At 41.1% G+C, this 23,828-nt stretch overlaps 1 protein-coding gene across 2 annotated transcripts in view; it reads left to right on the top strand.

The window, feature by feature from the left end:
* LOC124140323 (protein O-mannosyl-transferase TMTC1-like) overlaps positions 1–23,828 on the top strand; it is a 91,210-nt gene that overhangs the window by 5,988 nt on the left and 61,394 nt on the right. For both annotated transcript variants that reach the window (XM_048383703.1, XM_048383704.1), the window contains exon 2: positions 5,559–5,736. In XM_048383703.1, coding sequence (XP_048239660.1) covers positions 5,559–5,736 — 178 coding nt within the window. The remainder of the gene's footprint in view (positions 1–5,558; positions 5,737–23,828) is intronic.

Genomic DNA, 23,828 nt, shown 5'->3' with positions numbered 1-23,828 from the left:
TGTGAACCACAATGGATGTTATGAACTGTAGTTGAGTCATATTTAAGGTAACTAATATCAGCTAAACTGGGCTTGTCTGTCAAATATGGACCACCCGATTCATCAAGTGAGTCCTCTCCTTGTGTTAATGCTAAAAAAATTATGAGAAATCTAAAAATCTTTGCTGGGCTGGTTGATCTGTAAAACTGAAATATAGAAAAATGCCTCTTAGCTGGACCACACTGTACAACATGGCTGGTAAATGATTCTGACATAAAGCTGTATTCATTTTGACAAAGTCTAAAGTCTATGTACTGTAAAATGGAAAAGGTCTGTTGTCTGTTGCCATCAAGTCAATGTACCTGTGTGGTGAAGTGAATATATGCTGGGATTACTTCCTTGTTTGATATATTAGTTAGTGTTGACGGTCATCCGTGTAGATAGGAGGTATCTGTCAGGTTACAAGCCTTTGTTGTCATGAAGAATGTAGATAAGATAGGACTTCATAGGTTATGGGAAATGTATTGCAGTTAGTGAGTTGGTGGTCAGACACTACTAGGATCTGACAGCATGGAGTTACACAATAATGTCAGAGTTGATGTGTTGGAAGCTAATAGTTACGCAGGTGGTACAACCGGGGCGACACACCTATGCAATGAAGCTGGGTCATCAAGCATCTTTATACAGATGATGTGGTGCCTTGGGAGAAATGCACTTTTACACTGATCGTAAACAGTAGGGTGATAATTCAAAAGTTTTGTTTTATTTTTAAACTTTTAATATAAGGAGAATTTGATAAATTGGACTCATTGGACATGGTAAGATTTCTGTAATATTATGAAACAAAACACGGCTCTTCATAATTTCGTGGGGTCCTTAACTAGTATTTTACAAATCGCTTGCGTGTTGTAAATACATTCTGACAGGGATTATAAAAAATATAGAGCCTTAAACAAAGTTATATATTTTTACCTGATTTATTTTCTCGTCAAAGGTTTATCTAATTGCTATAAATGTGAACATTGTTATGGATACCCTGCTGTAAGACAACATTATACACATATGATTTTGTAGATAATAGGTTTGAGAAAATATTTGAAACTGTTTAATAGATAATTTCACACCATATGGTCATGTGTCCCTATTTCCGTGGTCGACTATTAGATGTCCTCAAATCATACGATGCAGGTTGGAACCCAGCTGGCGGCACATAATTTCCCAGCAAAATTTGAAATCTTTCACTTGTCCCCAAAAATAGTTCTGTGAAAATTAATTCAGTGTTGTTGAAGATATTGTATACTTACAAACAACTCTAACTCCTAAAAAATAATGGAGCGTTTAAACAACAGAATGATGTCACAGATGGGTTTTAAGTAAAGAAAAAGGTGGTTAGTTTGAGATTACTGAATTAATCCCCATGTGGCGATTCCAGGTAAATAGGCCCCAGCAGTGGATCAGGTTGTCATGGTTATTGCTTTGGATGATTGCTTATCATCCCAACCCAAAGAAATGTTGCTCATTATATCAATCACTGGATTATCTGGTACAGGCTTAATTATTTTCAGGCTGCTTTCATATTGCTGTAATATTGCTGAATGCTGCGTTTAACAACACACACGTGCATACACATACACTAATTCATTAAAACACCCACAACCAATAGGTAATAAAGTGCTTCAGGTAAGTTAGGAAGATAGGTAAGTATAGCCCCTCTCAGGAACAGTGACTATGTAGGGTAGGTCAGCAATGAAAATAAACAGTGTCTGCCAAATGGTAGATAGCGTGTATCTCTGTAAAGGATATGACCACGTTATCATAGATCACATTCTCTGCCGTGGCTGCTGGGGTTACGTTACATTTAAAGGTACATCTTCAGATTTTGTGTTTATAGACCCTGAATTCTATTAGTCTGGAAACACAAATAACGAAATAAGACATTATCTAACATTAAAGTTTTATCAAACACACAGTGTCTCTATGTATATATCATGCCATCTTATTAAGAAATGAGACCTTATAATTTGTTTGTACTATGGGGCTGTGGCCTTACAGTTATATATGAATAAACTGACCTACACACAGTAAGCACAAGGTGAAGTTAATGCTTTCCATAAAAAACAGCAGGTCTAAACACATATTCAAGACCTAACTAAGCACATGTTCAAGACTTAACTAAGCACATGTACAAGACCTAACTAAGCACATATTCAAGACTTCTCTAAGCACATGTTCAAGACCTAACTAAGCACATGTTCAAGACCTAACTAAGCACATGTCCAAGACTTAACTAAGCACATGTTCAAGACCTCTCTAAGCAAATGTTCAAGACCTCTCTAAGCACATGTTCAAGACCTAACAAAGCACATATTTAAGACCTAACTAAGCACATATTGAAGACCTCTCTAAGCACATGTTCAAGACCATACTAAGCACATGTTCAAGAAATAACTAAGCATATGTTCAAGACCCAACTAAGCACATGTTCAAGACCTAACTAAGCACATGTTCAAGGCCTAACTAAGCATATGTTCAGTACCCAACTAAGCACATGTTCCAAGACCTAACTAAGCACATGTTCCCAGACCTGATTAAGCACATGTTCAGTACCTGACTAAGCACATGTTCAAGACCAAATGAACAAGGAGTGGTTGTATCGTGTGGTCCTTGCTATGAATACTAAACATTATGCCAAGCTGTGTTAGACGACCAAACTGTGGCACACATCAATGACTGGATGTGTTTGCTCAGCATAAGATTAAAAACATTTTACACTAATTTAATAAAACTACCTATGTAGACAAACTAAACCGTATGTGGAGATGTAAATAAGTTCAGTACTAGTGTAACCATGGAATTTTATTGTTATTGTCATTTAACTATTATCACATGACTAACCACAGGTCTGGGTAGTCCTGTGGGTAGAAAGGTCCTACTCAACCCACCCGACCCGAGTACCTGAGTTACCCTTCCCAGCCCTATATCGTAGTCTGATCTTACGTCTTTACATAATATGAATCTTGGCTGTGAAGACTTTGTTGTCCTTAAGACGACATCTCATCGCGATCAATTTTAGCAAAGCCTTCTTGAAACTCTGTATTTTGACAGCTCTGTGCATCTTCAATAGTTTTAATAAGCTTGAGGATACGTCAAGATTGTATCAAAGTGTTCCAAGATGCTAGTAGAGATACGTAGTCTCAGTGGACAATGCAACACCTTCCTGTATCACATGCCAGACACATCTCATCTTCTTCTAAAACGAGTTTCACTGCAGCTATTGTAATGGTGGAATGGTGGCCACCTGACTATTTTCATCAATATGGACGCATATTTTTTTCTAACCATTTATTCATCAACTGATGTCTTATACTTCAGTAAATTGAATAGTCATACTGTGTCTCTATATCTAACTTTCCTGGCTACCGTGATGTTAGCCGGGGTTCCGGGATAGATTTGGCCCCCAGTAATCTATGATCTGGTCATTATAGGCGACTTAATGGATCATCATGGTCAGACTCGGTGGCTTGGTTGATGGCGTGTGAACATGCCCTGAGGGTGTTGATTGTTGCTCATAATATCAGTCACTGGATTGTCGTGTCTAGGCTTGATTGTTTACTGGCTGCCGTCATATAGTTGGAATATTGCTGAGTGTGGCAGTAAGCTGTTCACCTAGAGATGCTATGTCCCTCCAACTATATACGTTGTGAAACTTTTCACCCAAGAGATGCTATGTCCCACCAACTATATACATTGTGAAACTTTTCACCCAAGAGATGCTATGTCCTCCAACTATATACATTGTAAAACTTTTTGTGCAGAGTTGCATCCCTATGTTTGTAGGTTCGAATCCCGATTCGCCCCGATTATCTTTCTAGGTTTGTCAGCACCATACCCGTGCTTGTGGGTTTCACCGAAGTGGTAAACATCTGAGGCCTGCATCACTTTGGACTTCCCCCCAACTTAAGCTGACACGCCATGATATAACTGGAAAAATGTTAAATGAGGCGTTAAACCCAACTCACTCACTTCTGTAAAATAACCATCTGGTTTCAATTTCAAAATTTTCACAACTCTGACCAACATATTTCTTGTACATTTGTCGCTGATTATTCATCTGGTTTGTCCTTTATTGACTTCAACATCAAAGTACAGAAACATCCGCTGGTGTTGCGCAAACTGGGGACTGAAGGGAGCACCAGTGTCCCCTCTGTTCCCAGGTTGCAGCTCAGCGGAACCCCAGTTATCAATGACCCGACAGGGCGGCTTATTGTAGTCGTGCATATATTTACTCTGCCTACATATTGAGTGTCGGATGCATGCTCCTCCAAGTACGCTGACAGTTCACTGTCAAAGGCTCTCAGTTGACGTACAGTCAGGATGTGTGTGACAATTTTTTTTTTCATATTTATTCCCGTCTCCTGGGCGCACGTCGATTCAATAAATGTTTTTGTAATTGACTCATGCTGAGTTGAGACCTAGTTTAATGCAAGCAGACCTTCAGGAAGCGCTGATCCTCTTTAACAATAAATCTGCCACAGCAGGGTGTCGGGCACTGTCAAAACTGAAACTTGAACATTGTCAGCAGCAAGGAAAAACAGATTGAAGTATATTTATGTAGGTTTCGTAAATTGTCCCTGTTTTACAACAGTCTCCTTCTTGAAACTGTCACCAAGCATGGCGTGTGAGATGAAATATTGTGGATACTAGTTTTTTTACCTTGTTTAATAAGTTGCTGATAAAAAATGTCTTTTAGATTAGAAGTGTAACGATACGGTAGGGTCCTGATATGATACAAATCAATTGAATTTAAGACATCACCAAAGCCTGTCATCGATTTACTGTTTAATAACTAGAGGATCAGCTGCCCACTAAAGAACATTAAAATGAAAAAGATTTATTGTTCTAATTTCAAAAGTCTTGTCAAGTTAGTCATCTGGCGAACACTGTGAATATTCACTGAACAGCAAAATGTAGTTTGACCAGTTTCGTTTAGTATATTAATCTGTTATTATACACAAATATTTTTACACCAATGTAACTTGTAATGTTTTGTTTGTATCGCGATACAGGGGTTGTGAATAAATGTTTGGTATTGAGGGCCTCATATTGACATACAACAATGTATCGCTGTATCATTCCACCACTAATAAAAAAGTTTTACAAACAGATCTGGTTCTAGGAATGGGGAAAGTTAGGGAATATCAAGTTAGTTTTGGACGTTTTGGATAAAAATACAGTAAGACTTAAACAAGTGAAAGGCTGACAATCTCAATCTTTAAAGCAAATTATATATGTTTGTCCTGTCTTTATCTCGTCGAAGAAATATAGCTATGGTCAAAGAAAACCACTTTCTGAAACCTCTAAAACCAACTTATTTTCACATTTCAGTCTTAGATGAACAGTAAGTGTTATAAGTTCAAAACATGCAGGTGTAATGAATAACGACGAATTCCACATCTCGTGGATATTTCTGACAACAAGTTTTTAAAGATTTGCTCATTTTGTTAATTCTACAGATCCTGCAGGCCAAGACAGGGCGTGTGATGTCTTCGTTGTATGAAACCCGTGTGGTTATGTTTCAGATGGGATTACAGCCTAAGCAAGGGCACTGCATCATGGTTTCACATCGTCAATGTCGTCCTTCATTCCATTGTCTCCATGCTTTTCACGTACATGTGTCGGAACGTGTTCTCTATCCCAAGAGAGTGCTCGATCACCGCGGGGCTGTTGTTTGCTGTGCACCCGGTACACTCCGAGGCAGTAAGTACTCATTCATACTCCCCTCGTTGTTATCCCACCTTAATGCAGGTAGACAGCCTTCAGCACATCAGACTGAATGAATGTTGTTTTACACGTCAGCATATATCAATGAATATTGTTTTACTTTTACATGTCAGCACTGTTTCAGTAAATGTTGTTTTAGGCCACAGTCAGCACTGTTTCAGTGAATGTTGTTTTAGAAGTCAGCATATATCAGTGAATGTTGTTTTAGACCGCAGTCAGCACTTTTTCAGTGAATGTTGTTTTAGACCACAGTCAGCACTATATCAGTGAATATTGTTTTACAGCACAGTCAGCACTATATCAGTGAATGTTGTTTTACGGCACAGTCAGCACTATTTCCGTGAATGTTGTTTTACGGCACAGTCAGCACTATTTCAGTGAATGGTGTTTTACAGCACAGTCAGCACTATTTCAGTGAATGGTGTTTTACGGCACAGTCAGCACTATTTCCGTGAATGTTGTTTTACGGCACGGTCGGCACTATTTCCGTGAATGTTGTTTTACGGCACAGTCAGCACTATTTCAGTGAATGTTGTTTTACGGCACAGTCAGCACTATTTCAGTGAATGGTGTTTTACAGCACAGTCAGCACTATTTCAGTGAATGTTGTTTTACGGCACAGTCAGCACTATTTCAGTGAATGGTGTTTTATGGCACAGTCAGCACTATTTCAGTGAATGTTGTTTTACGGCACGGTCAGCACTATTTCAGTGAATGGTGTTTTACAGCACAGTCAGCACTATTTCAGTGAATGTTGTTTTACGGCACAGTCAGCACTATTTCAGTGAATGGTGTTTTATGGCACAGTCAGCACTATTTCAGTGAATGTTGTTTTACGGCACGGTCAGCACTATTTCAGTGAATGTTGTTTTACGGTACATACAGCACTATTTCAGTGAATGTTGTTTTACACGTCAGCACTGTTTCAGTGAATGATGTTTTACGGTGCAGTCAGCACTATTTGGACGTATCTATGGTGTTTATGGTGACATTGTGGGATATTATCAGATTACCATGGTTTTGGACCCTTTAGTGTCCCACAGTCAGGGGGAGTGTCACCGTGGATCGGAGCATGAGAGTCCCTAATGGCTCACTTTATGACCCGTGACTATCAGTACCGTGTTTAGGACGTTGGATTTACCACAGTGATCAACGACTTAGAGCCGCATGTTCAGTGTTAAACTAGACACCCTCATTTATTCAAATATACATTCTGGAGTTCAGTAAATTGGACATGACCCAAAACAGATGGTGTCTAAAACTATAATCTTTATGATAAATATCCTATAAGTGAAAAGGCTTGTTAGAGCTTTTACAGATTCAAATTCTCACCTAAATTATTTAGGTTAAGGATTTTTCATAAAATTGTACTATGGACAGACATGTATCATGATATAACATTTATACTAAGTTTTCATATAATAATTAGATCCACAGCAAGTGCCTTATAAGTTATCATGTTTTAACATTTGTACAAAATTTCATATAATTATAGGACAGCGAGTAATACATATTAATCTAGGAAAAATGCAGATACAAAATATTATTAGTTTCAGTTATAGTGTTTAGAGGGATGCTAGCCTAAGGTAACAAGACCTCATCTCCCAGAGAAACTATTCAATAAGACAAAAGTTATGTCAACATTGTTTAATAGATTTAAAACTTTTAAATAAATACTAGCCTATTAGGTAACAAGATCCCATCTCCCAGACATACTATTCAATAAAACAAAAGTTATGTCTACATAGTTTTATAGATTGCCTTGAACTATTTTATTTACGTAAATCTGTCATCATCTATATTCGAATAACAATCGAATACTTCAATTTAGACTCATTAAGGATTAGCCCCATACAAGCTCATCTATAGTGATACCTTAATCTCTTTCCAAGCACCCAGTATATATGTCAACAAGATTAGTGCCAGTCCAACAGGATTAAGTATTCCCCTCTGTCTAGCCATTCATTTACCGTAGGGAACACCCCATTGTGTGTCAACAACCAATCATATTCCTTTTCATTGTTCTAATTTTTGATAAATGCACACAGAAGCCAAATGTTAAGCAGGAGGGGTTTGACACTCATACCAAGCAGACCTCTCTCCCGCATCCACAGCTATACTTAAGAAATTGTTTATTAACAAAGTAGGGTTCGTTTCCAGAGCATAAACCATTCAATATCTTTTCATGAAACTTTGCAGGTTTGTCAGGTACATGCTGAACTGGTGCAGTTTGCTATTTAGAAATTTTTGAAATTTTTATTTTTTACGTTTCCATGGCAACAAGATGGACTTCTTTTTTCTACAATTTCCATGACAAGTTCCACCTCGGTTAAAAAAGGTTAGGGTTTGTTTAGATTAAATTATGTCATAAATTCTGCAACAGGGGCGGGGGATATAACCACGTTAGTGGCAAACTCTTGTTGTTCTTGTAAATAAAATTGTTACTCCATCTCTTTGCTGACTAATTCCCCCAAGAAAAAAAGCACGCCATTTGGAAGGTTTTGTACATAATAATACATTTAAGAATGCCTTTTAGTATTCAATGGCATAAAGATTGTGTTAGTTAAATCGCATCTTGGACTGAATCCATTTGATGCTTGGGTGGTTCACAGCATTCTCCAGAGAAAACCATGATTTCAATGAATGTTGTTAAACTAAGCTGAACACTTGGAAATATTTAATGGCAATCTGTATGGTCTTTGGTTAACACTTGAATGAATAGAATTAACAGATCACCTGAGAAATATACGAACACAGGAAAGAATTTTCCTATTTTTATTACCTGTTAACACTGGAAGATATTCGGGGTCATATTCATGGATTCACATAGGGATACGGCTTGTTCTGAATCGGTGGACAAAGCCATCAAAATCCCATAGAAATTTGTCTTTCAGCCACTGCACGGTCTGGTTCTAATATGACAAGATATTTTAAACTTGTTGAACCATATGCAAACATTAAATACGAAGAATAGACATTGAATATGACATTCTGAATATGATGAATTGCAATTGTATTTTGAAGAAATAAAATGTTTGTTACCATTTAAATACAGATTAAACTTTTACAGTCTGTCGTTTATACTCCCTTTTAGAAACTTTTTGCCGATCAGACATGCATGTCATTGATACAGGTTAAACTTTTACAATCTGTCGTTCATTATTTGTCGCTCGTTCAGAAACATATTACAGAGCAAGACATGCATTTCACCCCTGGAGTCGTTATTAAATATTTCACTTTGAGACATGAACATATCTCAGGCCTCAAATTGCGACTAAAATGGTCGCCAATGCGACCTAAATTTCAATTTGTCTATTGTCTAAAATTCAGAGGTAGCCAAATGACTACCTTGAAAAATATCTTGTGGCGACTAAATTCTATTGCTACATATATGTAGACACACAAATAAATAATAGTTGATCTTGGAAGAGACGTCTGTTAATAATTGTACTCACAATAAATTCCTCCTAAAGTCGACAATGAACCGAAATACAGAAACATTAATGTAATTAGTGTTTTATTTCAGTTGACAATACTCATTGGATAAGCAAGCATATACCTATATAATCTAGTAACCTAAATTGCATCATTGTTCGAGTCATACATAACAAAAATCAAGTACAGTTTCCACTAATATACAGTTCCAAGACTAGTGCTATGACTTGTACATATGATAAAAGGTAATTTCAAACGCATTGGGCTACCTACACTATTGGCTTGACTTCTTGATTTTCCCACTGGCTACCTGGAAAAAAATACTTGTAGCCATATGTCTTCTTGGTAAAAATTTATATTTGTGGCCTGTGTCTCTTGAAAAGGTGAAGCATGTTGCTGACAGTAGAACATGGACTAAAGTACATATAGATTCACAAGGTATTGGTTGGACTCTAAGGGTGTTCTTGTAGTAGTGGGACAGTTATTGAAGGGGGTGGTCGGGTAGCCTAGTGGTTAAAGCGTTCGCTCGTCACGCCGAAGACCGGGGTTCAATTCCCGACATGGGTACAATGTGTGAAGTCCATTTGTGGTGTCCCCCGCCGTGATATTACTGGAATATTGCTAAAAGCGGCGTAAAATCGTACTCACTCACTCAGTTATTGAAGGTCAACGCCCTCTGCATTGAGGGTTTGGTACAGATTTTCCACACACATTCAAAGTAGATATATTCGCCTGATTTTCAATTTTGTAAAACTGTTTTGTTCCTGTGTTATTCATTTTATTGCAAGAAAATGAAAACTTTAATAACATAATTATTAGTAACACAAGAAACTTGAACTATTTGAGGACGTGTGTGCATACAGGTATACCTTGGGCCTTGTTCCACAAAGCGATCTTAGCGCTAAGATGATCATAACTCCCATACTTTAACATAGACTTACGACAGTCGTAGCTCTAAGATCGCTTTGTGGAATTAAAAATAAGGTCAAGGTATGTTCATCGGCACTTGCTGACGCTCTGATCTTTTATCCCATGTGAGCTCTAAAGTTGTTGAAGTGTTATTCAACACCGGAGGTAAGTACAACAGTATAGAAAGCATGACAGTATGGCCGGCCGGCCGGGGATTGCCTGACAAGGAACCTTTCATATAAATTTGAAATACACATACACTGATTTGAATGGTGATAGATACTGTGGATTTATTTGTTAAGAGTTTAAACATGGTTGAATCTTTTTTATGAGAAGGCATAAAGGAGCTTTGATCATGCGTGCAATGACAACTCTTTATTGGTGTGAAATACATCTCTCCATATTTACAACATAATGCAATGTATATAAAGATCAGTGTTCACGATTTGGATAAAAAGACAACAAAATGAGATTCCTTGAATTGAATAAGCTGACTTTCATACAAAGAACACATGTAGACAGGGTGTTGTGAGAAACACATTCTGTCTCAGATACTGTTCAAGTCACATCTTTCATTCAGAGATTGAAACACTTTTTAACATTGCTTACATTTCTTCTTCTTCTTGAAATGGGTTAGACTAACATTTAGTCCCAGTTATATGATTTATAAATATGTATCTACAAAATAGTGGGCAGTCGGGTAGCCTAATGGTTAAAGCGTTTGCTCATCACGCTGAAGACCCGGGTTCGATTCCTGACCTGGGTACAATGTGTGAAGCCCTTTTCTGGTGTCCCCCGCAGTGATATTACTGGTATATTGCTAAGAGTGGCATAAACTCACTCACTCACTCTCTCACTATACAAAATTAAAAAAATCAGAACGGAACTTGGAATGATTGTAGACTTGGGTTGGACTCCTTTTTGAATGTTTTCTCTGGGTGCTGGAAGACAGAGTACATATGGGTCGGTTGTATCTGTTTATTAGTGTGATGAATCTATAACTGCTAGCTGCCATGATACCGAGTGAGAAGCGTTGCTGAATGTTGGCTGCTATTGAGAACTCTATGGAACAAAGAACATGTGGACATTTTGAAAATGACAAGGAGACAGTTTTAACATGAAAAGAAAATATTATATCCTCCAAACAAAATGCATTCTGGTCTTTGAAAGACATTTAGAAGTGATACACATAAGGATACAACCATATTCTCTTCCTTAAAACGCATTCTGTTTCAAAATATATATCAACTTCAGAACTTGATTGAATAGTCTGCAAAACTCAAATATGTGATTCAAATGTTAATCCCTTACAATCAAAGAAGTTACCAATTTGGTGTTACGTTTGAAAAAACAATCAACATTTGATTAGATATTGATGACTTTTATTTTCTTTGTATTCACCACTCAGGATCTGAAGTAGTTCAAGTGTGTAAATCAGTAATAGTCAATAACTGGATGTAAAACAATGCCTAGCAGAACAAAAAATACAATTTAAACTGTAAATCAACATGTCTGGTGATTTATATCTCAAATTTCAAATTTGTACTGACCAAGTTTCTAATCACCCGTTCGTTTACCGGAATTCGCTGAAGTGGTAAGGTGTTATTTTTTTCTGCACATAATATTTGAATTTTTTTCTCCAAAATACTGAATCTGCTAGAGGGGTATGTGCATTATACTTGGGTGCGCACTATACTCAAGAACATATGGTACACTAATTTATCATTTCTTATACTCTGATATATTGATCTCAATATATTTCTTCTTCAATAGACTACTGGTGTACATAGACTGTACATATAGCTAAATGGTGAAAAGAGATATTCATTGAAAAGGTCTATAAATTTGTTGGAACAGAATCATTCAGTTAGCACTGTAGGTCATCAGAATATCATTTGAAATGCTCGCTGCTGCTGGCAATGGCCGCCGGCTGGAGTGGGTGTTGGACCATGCCATGATGACAGTGTTTGCACTCGAGTACATGACGTCTCCTTTCAACACAGAAAGACATTGTTCGCTGATCCTGATCCTGACTGCATGTTTTGTTGCTATTTGTCAAACCACTGTGGCGACATCTCTCTGACAGAGCAGGTCTAAAAGGAAGTTGTCATGAGTTATGACAAACACTGATATTGATGAATAGGTTGAAGGCGTGCACTGAGAAAAGATAGATGTTAGGATACAGAACTTTAGACTTGGGTGAATTTGAACAAAGCTTTAAAAGATGCCCTGCAGTTATTATTTTGTTTTGATACTTGTTTCGATATAATGTTTCTTTCTCTAGATAATATGTCAGGACTAAGTGATTATCAGGATTGAGGTTCATGGGTATAGATTTATTTTTTTAAATGTTTTCTTCTCAAATCATTTGAGTTCTGTAATGAATAAGAATATCCTGAATCATAATAGCTGACTAAGATAGCCTCTTCTTTGTGTTAGTTTAGTTGTGTCTCATACTATCATGGTCAACACGTCAAAGTATGTTACAAGAAGTACAACCTGCGCTCCTAAATTACTTGTGTGGTTGTCCTCAATAAGATGTTCTAGTACTTGTTCTACTCTGTCGATTGAGAACCCTATGGGAGTGAGTGAGTGAGTGAGTTGGGTTTAAAGCTGCTTTTAATAGTATTCCAGTTATATCAAGGCGTGTCAGCTTAATGTGGGCGAAAGCCCGAAGTGATGCATGTCTCGGACGTTAACAACTTTGGTGAAACCCACGAGCACGGGTGTGGTGCTGACAAACCTAGAAACATAATCGGGCGAACCGGGATTCGAACCCACAATCATAGGTTTCTGGCGTGCCCAAGGGACGCAACTCTGCACAGCGAATTGCGGCACCTTAGACGACTGGGCCACCCCTGCATCTGAGAACCCTATGGGGATTCAGGGTTAGAACAAGTCCCAGCAACGTATGCTGGTCGTATGAGGTGATCACATGGATCGGGGGGTCAGGCTTAGTGACGAGGTTGATTGTGTGTCATTTTTACCTGATGGTAGCGTACGTTGCTCATAATATCAATCACTGGATTGTTTGATCCAGACTTGATTATGTACTAGTCATTGTCATATAGCAAAAGAATTGCTAAGTGCCATGTTAAACAGCAAACAAGCAAACAAACAAACAAACAAACTGTCGATTGAGGCGGGAATGTTAACAGACATATATTTAGAATTACTGGACATGAGGATCATGTGATGGATGAAATACGCTGATGATGCTGATGTCATGTGACTGTCTCATCTGCATCATCAGCTTTAAGACCGCCTCCGTGGTCTAGTGGTAGAACGGACGCCCGGAGAGCGGAAGGTCCTGGGTTTGATCCCTGGCCACGTCATACCAAAAGACGTTAAAAGATGGTACTTGTTGTTACCCTGTCTCGCGCTCGGCATTAAGGGGCTAAAACAAGGACTGGTTGGCTCGGAGTCAGTATACTGTGTCTGAGTGGGGTATTCATGTTAAACTGCGGCATGGTATCTCAGTGAGCTAGCACTATAAATCGGCATCAGTCCGGACTAGTACAAGCAGCCACACACATACGTTCATGCACGTCGCTATATATAAGTGCAATAATCTTGGACGAGACGTTTAACACCATTTCACCTCACCTAACCTCATCAGCTTTAAGGATATATATACATGAGTATAACATCAGCAATTTGAGAATTTATCAGACTTCCATCACCTAGATAGTTGTTTGGCTTCACAATTAGATTGCAAATATTTAATGTCATGGATGAAGTATTGCTCATAATGATCCTAGCTTCTCACACTAGACATATTTTACAAAATCTGTATACATATCCTTTATCCTTGCTGTTTGGCTCTTGCCTTATCGTCATGCCGAAGACCTGGGTTCGATTCCCAACATGGGTACAATGTGTGAAGCCAATTTCTGGTGTACCCTGCTGTGATATTGCTGGAATATTGCTAAAAGTGGCGTAAAACCAAAACTCACTCACTGACTCATTGCTCAGCTTGGAAAGTATTATTGAAATAAAAAGAAGAACTTAAAGTTAATATTTATATAACTGCTTTTTCTCTCCACCCGCCTTGTCGACTTTAGTGTAATATTTAACTACATATTTACTCAACCCAATCTAAAAATATGTGTAGTCCGATTTCCACTGGATGTTCAGTATTCAGTAAGGGTCTATAGGTTGGCTACTACAGAACGGCTGCAGAATCCTGAATACAGAGAGCTGGCAAGGCTATTGTAACACTTGGATGGTGCCCCTATACACTGAAGTATGCAGTGCGCTAATAATTGGGAGAAAAAGCTAGAATTCAGAGAGAACTTTTATCATGGAATGTTAATAATGTATCGATTGTGAGTAGCTGTTACATAGAGTAGGTGACAGCTGTGTTGGACAGGTATTGCAGTATGTGTTTGTATGTCTGCAGCCTGGACAATAACTTTGTCAAGCAGACAGAGGAGGGCACTGTGACCAGGGGATACGTGACTGGGGGATCTGCAACTGGGAGATTCATGACAGGGGGATTCGTAACTGGGGGATACGTGACTTGGGGATACGTGACCGGAGGATATGTGACCGGGGGATCCGTGACCGGGGGATCCGTGACCGGGGGATGTGTGACTGGGGGATACGTGACTTGGGAATACGTGACCGGAGGATATGTGACCGGGGGATCTGTGCCCGGGGGATCTGTGACTGGGGGGTTCTGTGACTGGGGGATCTGCGACTGGGGGATTCATGACTGGGGGATTTGTGACCGGGGGATTCGTGACAGGGGGATCTGTGACTGGGGTATCCATGGGGGATCTGTGACAGGGGGATTCGTGACAGGGGGATCCGTGACCGGGGGATGTGTGACTGGGGGATACGTGACTTGGGAATACGTGACCGGAGGATATGTGACCGGGGGATCTGTGCCCGGGGGATCTGTGACTGGGGGATCTGCGACTGGGGGATTCATGACTGGGGGATTTGTGACCGGGGGATTCGTGACAGGGGGATCTGTGACTGGGGTATCCATGGGGGATCTGTGACAGGGGGATTCGTGACAGGGGGATCCGTGACTGGGGTATCCATGGGGGATTCGTGACAGGGGGATCCGTGACTGGGGTATCCATGGGGGATCTGTGACAGGGGGATCCGTGACTGGGGTATCCATTGGGGATCTGTGACAGGGGGATTCGTGACAGGGGGATCTGTGACTGGGGGATCCGTGACCGGGGGATGTGTGACTGGGGGATACGTGACTTGGGAATACGTGACTTGGGGATACGTGACCGAAGGATATGTGACCGGTGGATCCGTGACCGGGGGATACGTGACCCGGGGATGTGTGACTGGGGGATTCGTGACAGGGGGATCCATGACTGGGGTATCCATGGGGGATTCCTGACAGGGGGATCCATGACTGGGGTATCCATGGGGGATCTGTGACTGGGGGATTCGTGACAGGGGGATCCGTGACTGGGGTATCCATGGGGGATTCGTGACAGGGGGATCTGTGACTGGGGTATCCATGGGGGATTCGTGACAGGGGGATCTATGACTGGGGTATCCATGGGGGATTCGTGACAGGGGGATCCGTGACTGGGGTATCCATGGGGGATCTGTGACAGGGGCATTCGTGACAGGGGGATCCGTGACTGGGGTATCCATGGGGGATTCGTGACAGGGGGATCCGTGACAGGGGTATCCATGGGGGATTCGTGACAGGGGGATCCGTGACTGGGGTATCCATGGGGGATCTGTGACGGGGATTCGTGACAGGGGGATCCGTGACTGGGGTATCCATGGGGGATTTGTGACAGGGGGATCTGTGACTGGGGTATCCATGGGGGATCTGTGACGGGGATTCGTGACAGGGGGATCCGTGACTGGGGTATCCATGGGGGATTCGTGACAGGGGGATCTGTGACTGGGGTATCCATGGGGGATTCGTGACAGGGGGATCTATGACTGGGGTATCCATGGGGGATTCGTGACAGGGGGATCCGTGACTGGGGGATCCGTGGGGGATCTGTGACAGGGGGATTCGTGACAGGGGGATCCGTGACTGGGGTATCCATGGGGGATTCGTGACAGGGGGATCCGTGACTGGGGTATCCATGGGGGATTCGTGACAGGGGGATCCGTGACTGGGGTATCCATGGGGGATCTGTGACGGGGATTCGTGACAGGGGGATCCGTGACTGGGGTATCCATGGGGGATCTGTGACAGGGGGATTCGTGACAGGGGGATCCGTGACTGGGGTATCCATGGGGGATCTGTGACGGGGATTTGTGACAGGGGGATCTGTGACTGGGGTATCCATGGGGGATCTGTGACAGGGGGATTCGTGACAGGGGGATCCGTGACTGGGGTATCCATGGGGGATTTGTGACAGGGGGATTCGTGACTGGGGGATCTGTGACTGCGGGATCCATGGGGGATCTGTGACCAGGGATCTGCGGCTGCTCCTGCTCTATTATAACTCTTTCATCAGTAATAATTTTGAAAATATGAAATTAACTATTTTTTAACATAACTATGAAAAAGGTGAATGTGAGAAGTTATGATACATCTTTAGTATATATTCTTTATTATCCTTGATGTTTGGAGATAATATCATGTACGTTAAATATCAACATAAGTTTTGTAATAATACTTTGTGCTTAAAACTATAATAACTACCAGTAAAGGTTTAATAACCGTTATTATAGTTATAGCATTAAGCATTATTACAAAATTATGTTCATCTTTAGTGCCCTTGATAATAAACCTTATGTTTTGAACTTTGAGATATATGTCGTAAGACCTCTAATTTCTTCCATAAATATAACAGATGGTCCGTTTGATGGTCTTATAGTGAACCGTTCCAAGTGCCATGAAGTGGATTAGTTGAGTGACAAGTAGCATCAGCAGCATGGCAACAATAAGGGAATTATACCAGCCAGGGCTTAGGCTCAGCATCTTAACAGCAAATACTTGCAAGGCCAAGTGGCTTCAATAGGGGTCAGCCAGCCTTTCTTCACATCTTGTGGGGCAGAGAAACCGATCAGTCAGCTATTACCATTTAAACTCCAGTTATCATCCATCCATCCATCACTACACCCAGTCCTTGTTATGAAGATGAATGGCTTTTTCACGGGATGGGTATTTTCGGAGAGCGCCCAGCAAAGTAGGGAGCTGTCGGGCAAGTGATGGTCTCACACTGAGGTCAATGGGGGATGATATTAGTTGTAGACATATATTGTACCGGGCATTGTGTGCCGTCGCCAACCCTGTAATTTCACCCCGGACATTCTCAGGTCAGTTAATGATAGTCGAAGGTTCCACAATTCCCAGCTGTCTACACCATCTTCGTACAGGCAAAATACCCTCATATCAATTTTCTTATGAGTTCACATTTTCTTGTAGAGACTTGGTGGTAAGGTTTTGTTGACACAGACAGCAAAGACCCAATTGGGTAAGCTAACAAATGAGAGAGGCCACTGAAAGTCCAAAAGTAATAATTCTGTTTCAAGGTTAAGCCATGGTATCAATGTGGTTTTCCTCTTAAGAATGTCGAAGCACCTTGTCTGAAGGCTTAGTGAAGGTTCATTGCTTTTCATGGTGATGGGTAAAAGAAGGGATTTCTTGCCATTAGCGTGGACACGGGACTCTGACTGGGTGTAAACTAGGTTGTGTGGTAATGGAGTAGTAAGCCAGCTCTATCCCTCCTCATATATGTTTTTATCTTTACATGTCATCACAGGATTTTTTTAACGTTAATTGACATTTTATTGGAAGATGGTAAAATGATTTAACCAACCCAAAAGCCCAAAGTGGTAAACATCACTTCGGGCATTCCTACCACATGAAGCTGACACGCCACAGTTCAAAATGGGGTTAAACCCAGCTCGCTCGCTCACTCACTCACTCACTCACTCACTCACTCACTCACTCACTCACTCACGTGAGAATAAGCCCATTTGACACAACATTTAAGAGAAAGGATTTTGTTTGAAAGCTGGTACTGAGGAATAATAAAATAATTCTAATAAAACATAATAAAGGACATGGTTAAAGTAAGAATGTGAAAAAAACTTTAATAAATTGAAGAGAACCAAAGATAATATTTCCTTCAAACTCTGAGCAGGCATCATATTGTAGATTGAGGATTGTTAAACATTTTATGTTATCTTGGGTGATAACATTCATAACGCTTGTCTGCGATGTTTGTTTACTGTTGACAGGCTGTGGAGATATGATTGATGTTCATGTTCTGTCATGTTGTTTGCTGACCTCAGTGTGTAGGATAAACAGCCCATCTGAAAACATTGAAGACTTCACAGACAATGCTGAATGGTTCATTTAATATGTTTTCAGCATACAATTGAATTCAGATTGTTTGTACGCATGGTAGGATGTGATATAGATCTAGTTCAACTCTGTTGTATTGTGTGAATGTTGCTGCTTCTTTTAGACAGTTTCCCGGTCATGGCTTGACTGACTGTTATTTCCAAGGATGTGTGAGTGAGTGAGTGAGTTTATTGGATGACCTCTGCATCAACTAGATGACCCCTAAAGATGTGTTGTAAACTAAGTATACAGACATACTAACATTATTTGATATTTAAAACTAAAAATATCAGTTCAAAATGTGTTTTGAAAGATTGATCTTCAGTAATTTTTGGCAGAATAATAGTTCTGATAAGGTATCCTGATTTCTCATTTACTCAACATCTAAAACGTCATTGTTATTCTAACTAAGATGGCCATGGATGGATGGTAGGTTTCATCACCATACGGGTGAAAGTTGTGTGTACACCCGAGAAGTCCGGGGTAGAATTGGTCTTCAGCAACCCATGCTTGCCGTAAAAGGCGACTATGCTTGTTGTAAGAGGAGACTAACAGGATCGGGTTGTCAGGCTCGCTGACTTGGTGGATGCATGTCTTTGTATCCCAGTTTCATGGATCAATGCTTATGATGTCAGTCACTGGATTGTCTGGTCCAGACTCGAGGTGAGGTGAGGTGAAATTGGGTTTAACGTCGCGTCCAAGATTATTGCACTTATATAGCGACGTGCATGCACGTGTATGTGTGTGTGTGGCTGCTTGTACTAGTCCGGACTGATGCCGATTTATAGTGCTAGCTCACTGAGATACCATGCCGCAGTTTAACATGAATACCCCACTCAGACACAGTATACTGACTCCGAGCCGACCAGTCCTTGTTTTAGCCCCTTAATGCCGAGCACCAGACAGGGTAACAACAAGTACAATCTTTTAACGTCTTTTTGTATGACGCGGCCTGGGATCGAACCCTGGACCTTCCGCTCTCCGGGCGGACGCTCTACCACAAGACCACGGAGGCGGTCCGGTCCAGACTCGATTATTTACAGACCACCATCTTATAGTGCTGTGTTAAACAACAAACAAACAAACAAATGCCGCATGACCTTACTTCACATTATGAGCAATGAAGAGTCAACACCATGTGGGCTCTGGCACTTCAGGGCCTCAGTCAAGTGTGGGCCTCACCTTCTTACAGAGCAAACAGAGACTTGAGGCTTCATGATTAGTAGGTTTGTTTGTTTCCCACTTGACTTGAATATTGAGGTGTTTATCTGTGTTCACCTGGCTGGTACATAGCCAAATTTCGATAAATTTTTAACCCAAGTGTGGTGACTTTGTTGTTTTCAGTCATTAAGATCCAGTCTGTTATGCACACATTCAGCCATCAGTCCACCCAGCCCTTAGCCCAAATCTACCCCTGCCCAACATCCATCCATCCATCCATCATCTCTATTCAACCATCCATCCAACCAACCATCCATCCATCCAACCAACCAACCAACCAACCAACCAACCAACCAACCAACCATCCATCCGGATAGTGGAATGTCGGGGGTTAGATCCCCGGCCGCATCATACCAAAAGACGTTAAAAGATGGTACTTGTGGTCACCCTGTCTGGCGCTCGGCATTAAGGGGCTAAAACAAGGACTGGTCGGCTCGGAGTCAGTATACTGTGTCTGAGTGGGGTATTCATGTTAAACTGCAACATGGTATCTCAGCGGGCTAGCACTACAGAACAGCAATAGTCCGGACTAGTACAAGCAGCCACGCACACACAAACAAAGCAAGCACATTGTTATGTGAGTGCAATAATAATGCACGTGACGTTAAACACAATTTCACCTTACCTCACCTCCATCCATCCATCAATTATCCCCTCCATCCATCATCCCTCCATTAACCCATCCATCAATCCAACCAACAATGTTTCCCACTCACCCAGTAACCAATCCACCCACCCATCTCACTCACTCACTCACCCACCTAGCCTAGCAACGTCTAAATAGAGGTTCAATAAGATTTAAGCATCTATTTCATTTTCAAATAACTTTGAAGCTATATTATCACCAACATCTGCATATGCATATTATTATCTGTATGTTTCAACTTAGAAACAGTGTTATACAAATGGTATAAGGATGTAATAATGGACAGTGATGTAAGATATAGACACTTAAAGACCATATTTGCAATGTCAGCGCTACTTCTCAGAGGATATTGATGGGAGGGCGTGGCAGGTAGCTGACATGGGAGAGGCTCGTGTATGGGAAAACTTGATGTAATTGGAGAATTAGACTTGCATAAGTCTCTAAGGCAATAATTATTAGTTTGAATCATAATTTCTGGATTATGAAATAAGAACAAGTTGTCCCTATAAGAGACTGGCATCCTTAGATGTACTGTACACATATCTAGGCTTGCCTATACTACACACCCATGGACTTTTCTTTGAGAGAGTAACTGTATTGACCTGTACTCTGTTGCATAGATAACTTCACTTCTTTCAATATAGGGCTCCATCTGGCAGTGTAAGAGAACATGTCCTTTCATTGCTGACTGTCTTGTGATAACCACTGCTTCCGTGGTAGTGGTAGAGCTTCCGCCCAGAGAGCTGAAGGTCTGGGGTTCGATATCATACTAAAAGACGTTAAAAGATGATACTTGTTGTTACCCCGGCTGGTGCTCTGCATTGCAGGCGTACAACAAGGACTACTCGGCTCGGAGTCAGTGTACTGTGTCTGAGTTGGGTGTTCATGTTAAACTGTGGCATGGTATACCAGTGGGAACGTTAAACCCCATTTCACCTCCCCTCACCTAGAGGTTAAAGTATCAGCTATGGTGGACAGTTTTAACTATTAACAAGTTCCTGTTGGATGGTCTCAAGATTAAATCTCTGCCCATCACCGTTAGAAAATCTGTTGATGTTTTGTCTGTAGGAGCTGATTAGCCAACAGCAAGGCAGCATCCCTATGCATGTGCATATTAATTATAATGTGCATATTTACAATGCACCAATTCCACACCCTAAAGCCTGCTCAAAGCACAACATTATTCCGCCGGTCAATGGATTAGGGTACTCAATTTTCATTCTCAGCTCCCTGGGGAGTATACAAACAAATCTGCCAGTGAGGCGCTAGAAGGTTGGTTAACAGTTACATTACCATCGTATCCTTCCAGGTACCCATTCTCTGCTAGATGAACAGTGGCATATTTTGAACAAAGTCACTTAAGGAAACACCATGCGGGCAATACGGCTCTTATATCCTATTAAATAATACAAGGCCTTTTGTAAATAATCTCTCTTTAATATCTATTTGCCTGCATCCTAAACTTCATGGCCTGACCCAGTAACTCCTGTGTGCAGAAGCAGCACGGTGCACAGTCGTCAGGAACCAGGGCGTGACAAAACAATGATTCTCATTCACGCTACAGAGGAATAAGAGCATGATGTACACCCCAGGGTGCCAATTCAAAACGTGTTATAGCCATGAACTGATTATTCTCACATGGAAAATGTACTAATTTATTCATATTGCTTTCTTGCATTTTTTGTGTACTTTGTCAAGTAGCAGGGTCAGTAGGAGCTGTAGAAATCTGTGAACAGAAAGGCACCTTTTCAAACATGTGGTTATCATTTTGTACGTGTTTCTTGTATACCACTCAAAAGATGTTAAAGAATACCCAATTTTAAAAGAATGGCTATGACAGTTTAACTATAGTCATATGAACAGTTTAGTTGCTCTTTAAGTTCTTTTGAGTATATATCGCCTCCGTGGTCTAGTGGATAGAGCATTCTACTGGTGAGCAGTAGGTTGGGGTACCTCAGTCGAGCCTTACTAAAAGACCTTCAAAGATGGTACTTGTTGTTACCCTGCTTGGTGCTCAGCATTAAGTGGCTAAAACAAGGGTTGGTCGGCTCGGAGTCAATATGCTGTGATCGAGTGGGGTATTCATGTTAAACTGCGTCATGGTATCTCAGTGGGCTAGCACTACGAATGCATCTAATCCATGCATGCTTTGATTTATTGACATTAATAAATAATGTAATATATTATCATAGTCAGGGCCCTATATTAAAAGCCAGAGATTAAATATTAAAAGGGGGGAGTGTGGGGTGTGTGCAAATATTCAAATACTGCAGCAGGAACCTCAAGGACCCCCACCCCTAATACACACACACACTCAGACATACACATGCACGCACTCAGACACAGACACACACACACACAGACACACACAGACACAGACACAGACACACACATGCACGTCGCTATATAAGTGCTATATAAGTTAAACCCCATTTCACCTCCCCTCACCTAGAGGTTGAAGTATCAGCTATAGTGGACAGGTTAAACCCCATTTCACCTCCCTTCACCTTGAGGTTGAAGTATCAGCTATGGTGGACAGGTTAAACCCCGATTCACCTCCCTTCACCTTGAGGTTGAAGTATCAGCTATGGTGGACAGGTTAAACCCTATTTCACCTCCCTTCACCTTGAGGTTGAAGTGTCAGCTATGGTGGACAGGTTAAACCTTATTTCACCTCCCTTCACCTTGAGGTTGAAGTATCAGCTATGGTGGACAGGTTAAACCCCGATTCACCTCCCTTCACCTAGAGGTTGAAGTATCAGCTATAGTGGACAGGTTAAACCCTGATTCACCTCCCTTCACCTAGAGGTTGAAGTATCAGCTATGGTGGACAGGTTAAACCCCGATTCACCTCCCTTCACCTTGAGGTTGAAGTATCAGCTATGGTGGACAGGTTAAACCCTATTTCACCTCCCTTCACCTTGAGGTTGAAGTATCAGCTATGGTGGACAGGTTAAACCCTATTTCACCTCCTTTCACCTTGAGGTTGAAGTATCAGCTATGGTGGACAGGTTAAACCCTATTTCACCTCCCCTCACCTTGAGGTTGAAGTATCAGCTATAGTGGACAGGTTAAACCCTATTTCGCCTCCCCTCACCTAGAGGTTGAAGTATCAGCTATAGTGGACAGGTTAAACCCTATTTCACCTCCCTTCACCTAGAGGTTGAAGTATCAGCTATGGTGGACAGGTTAAACCCTATTTCACTTCCCTTCACCTTGAGGTTGAAGTATCAGCTATGGTGGAGGGGTTAAACCCTATTTCACCTCCCCTCACCTTGAGGTTGAAGTATCAGCTATGGTGGACAGGTTAAACCCTATTTCACCTCCCTTCACCTTGAGGTTGAAGTATCAGCTATAGTGGACAGGTTAAACCCCGATTCACCTCCCTTCACCTTGAGGTTGAAGTATCAGCTATGGTGGACAGATTAAACCCTATTTCACCTCCCTTCACCTTGAGGTTGAAGTGTCAGCTGTGGTGGACAGGTTAAACCTTATTTCACCTCCCTTCACCTTGAGGTTGAAGTATCAGCTATGGTGGACAGGTTAAACCCCGATTCACCT

The sequence above is a fragment of the Haliotis rufescens genome, unplaced genomic scaffold (assembly GCF_023055435.1).
Source record: "Haliotis rufescens isolate VD_foot unplaced genomic scaffold, xgHalRufe1.0.p SCAF_5, whole genome shotgun sequence".
NCBI lineage: Eukaryota > Metazoa > Mollusca > Gastropoda > Lepetellida > Haliotidae > Haliotis > Haliotis rufescens.
This window is presented reverse-complemented; position numbering and strand designations above follow the sequence as displayed.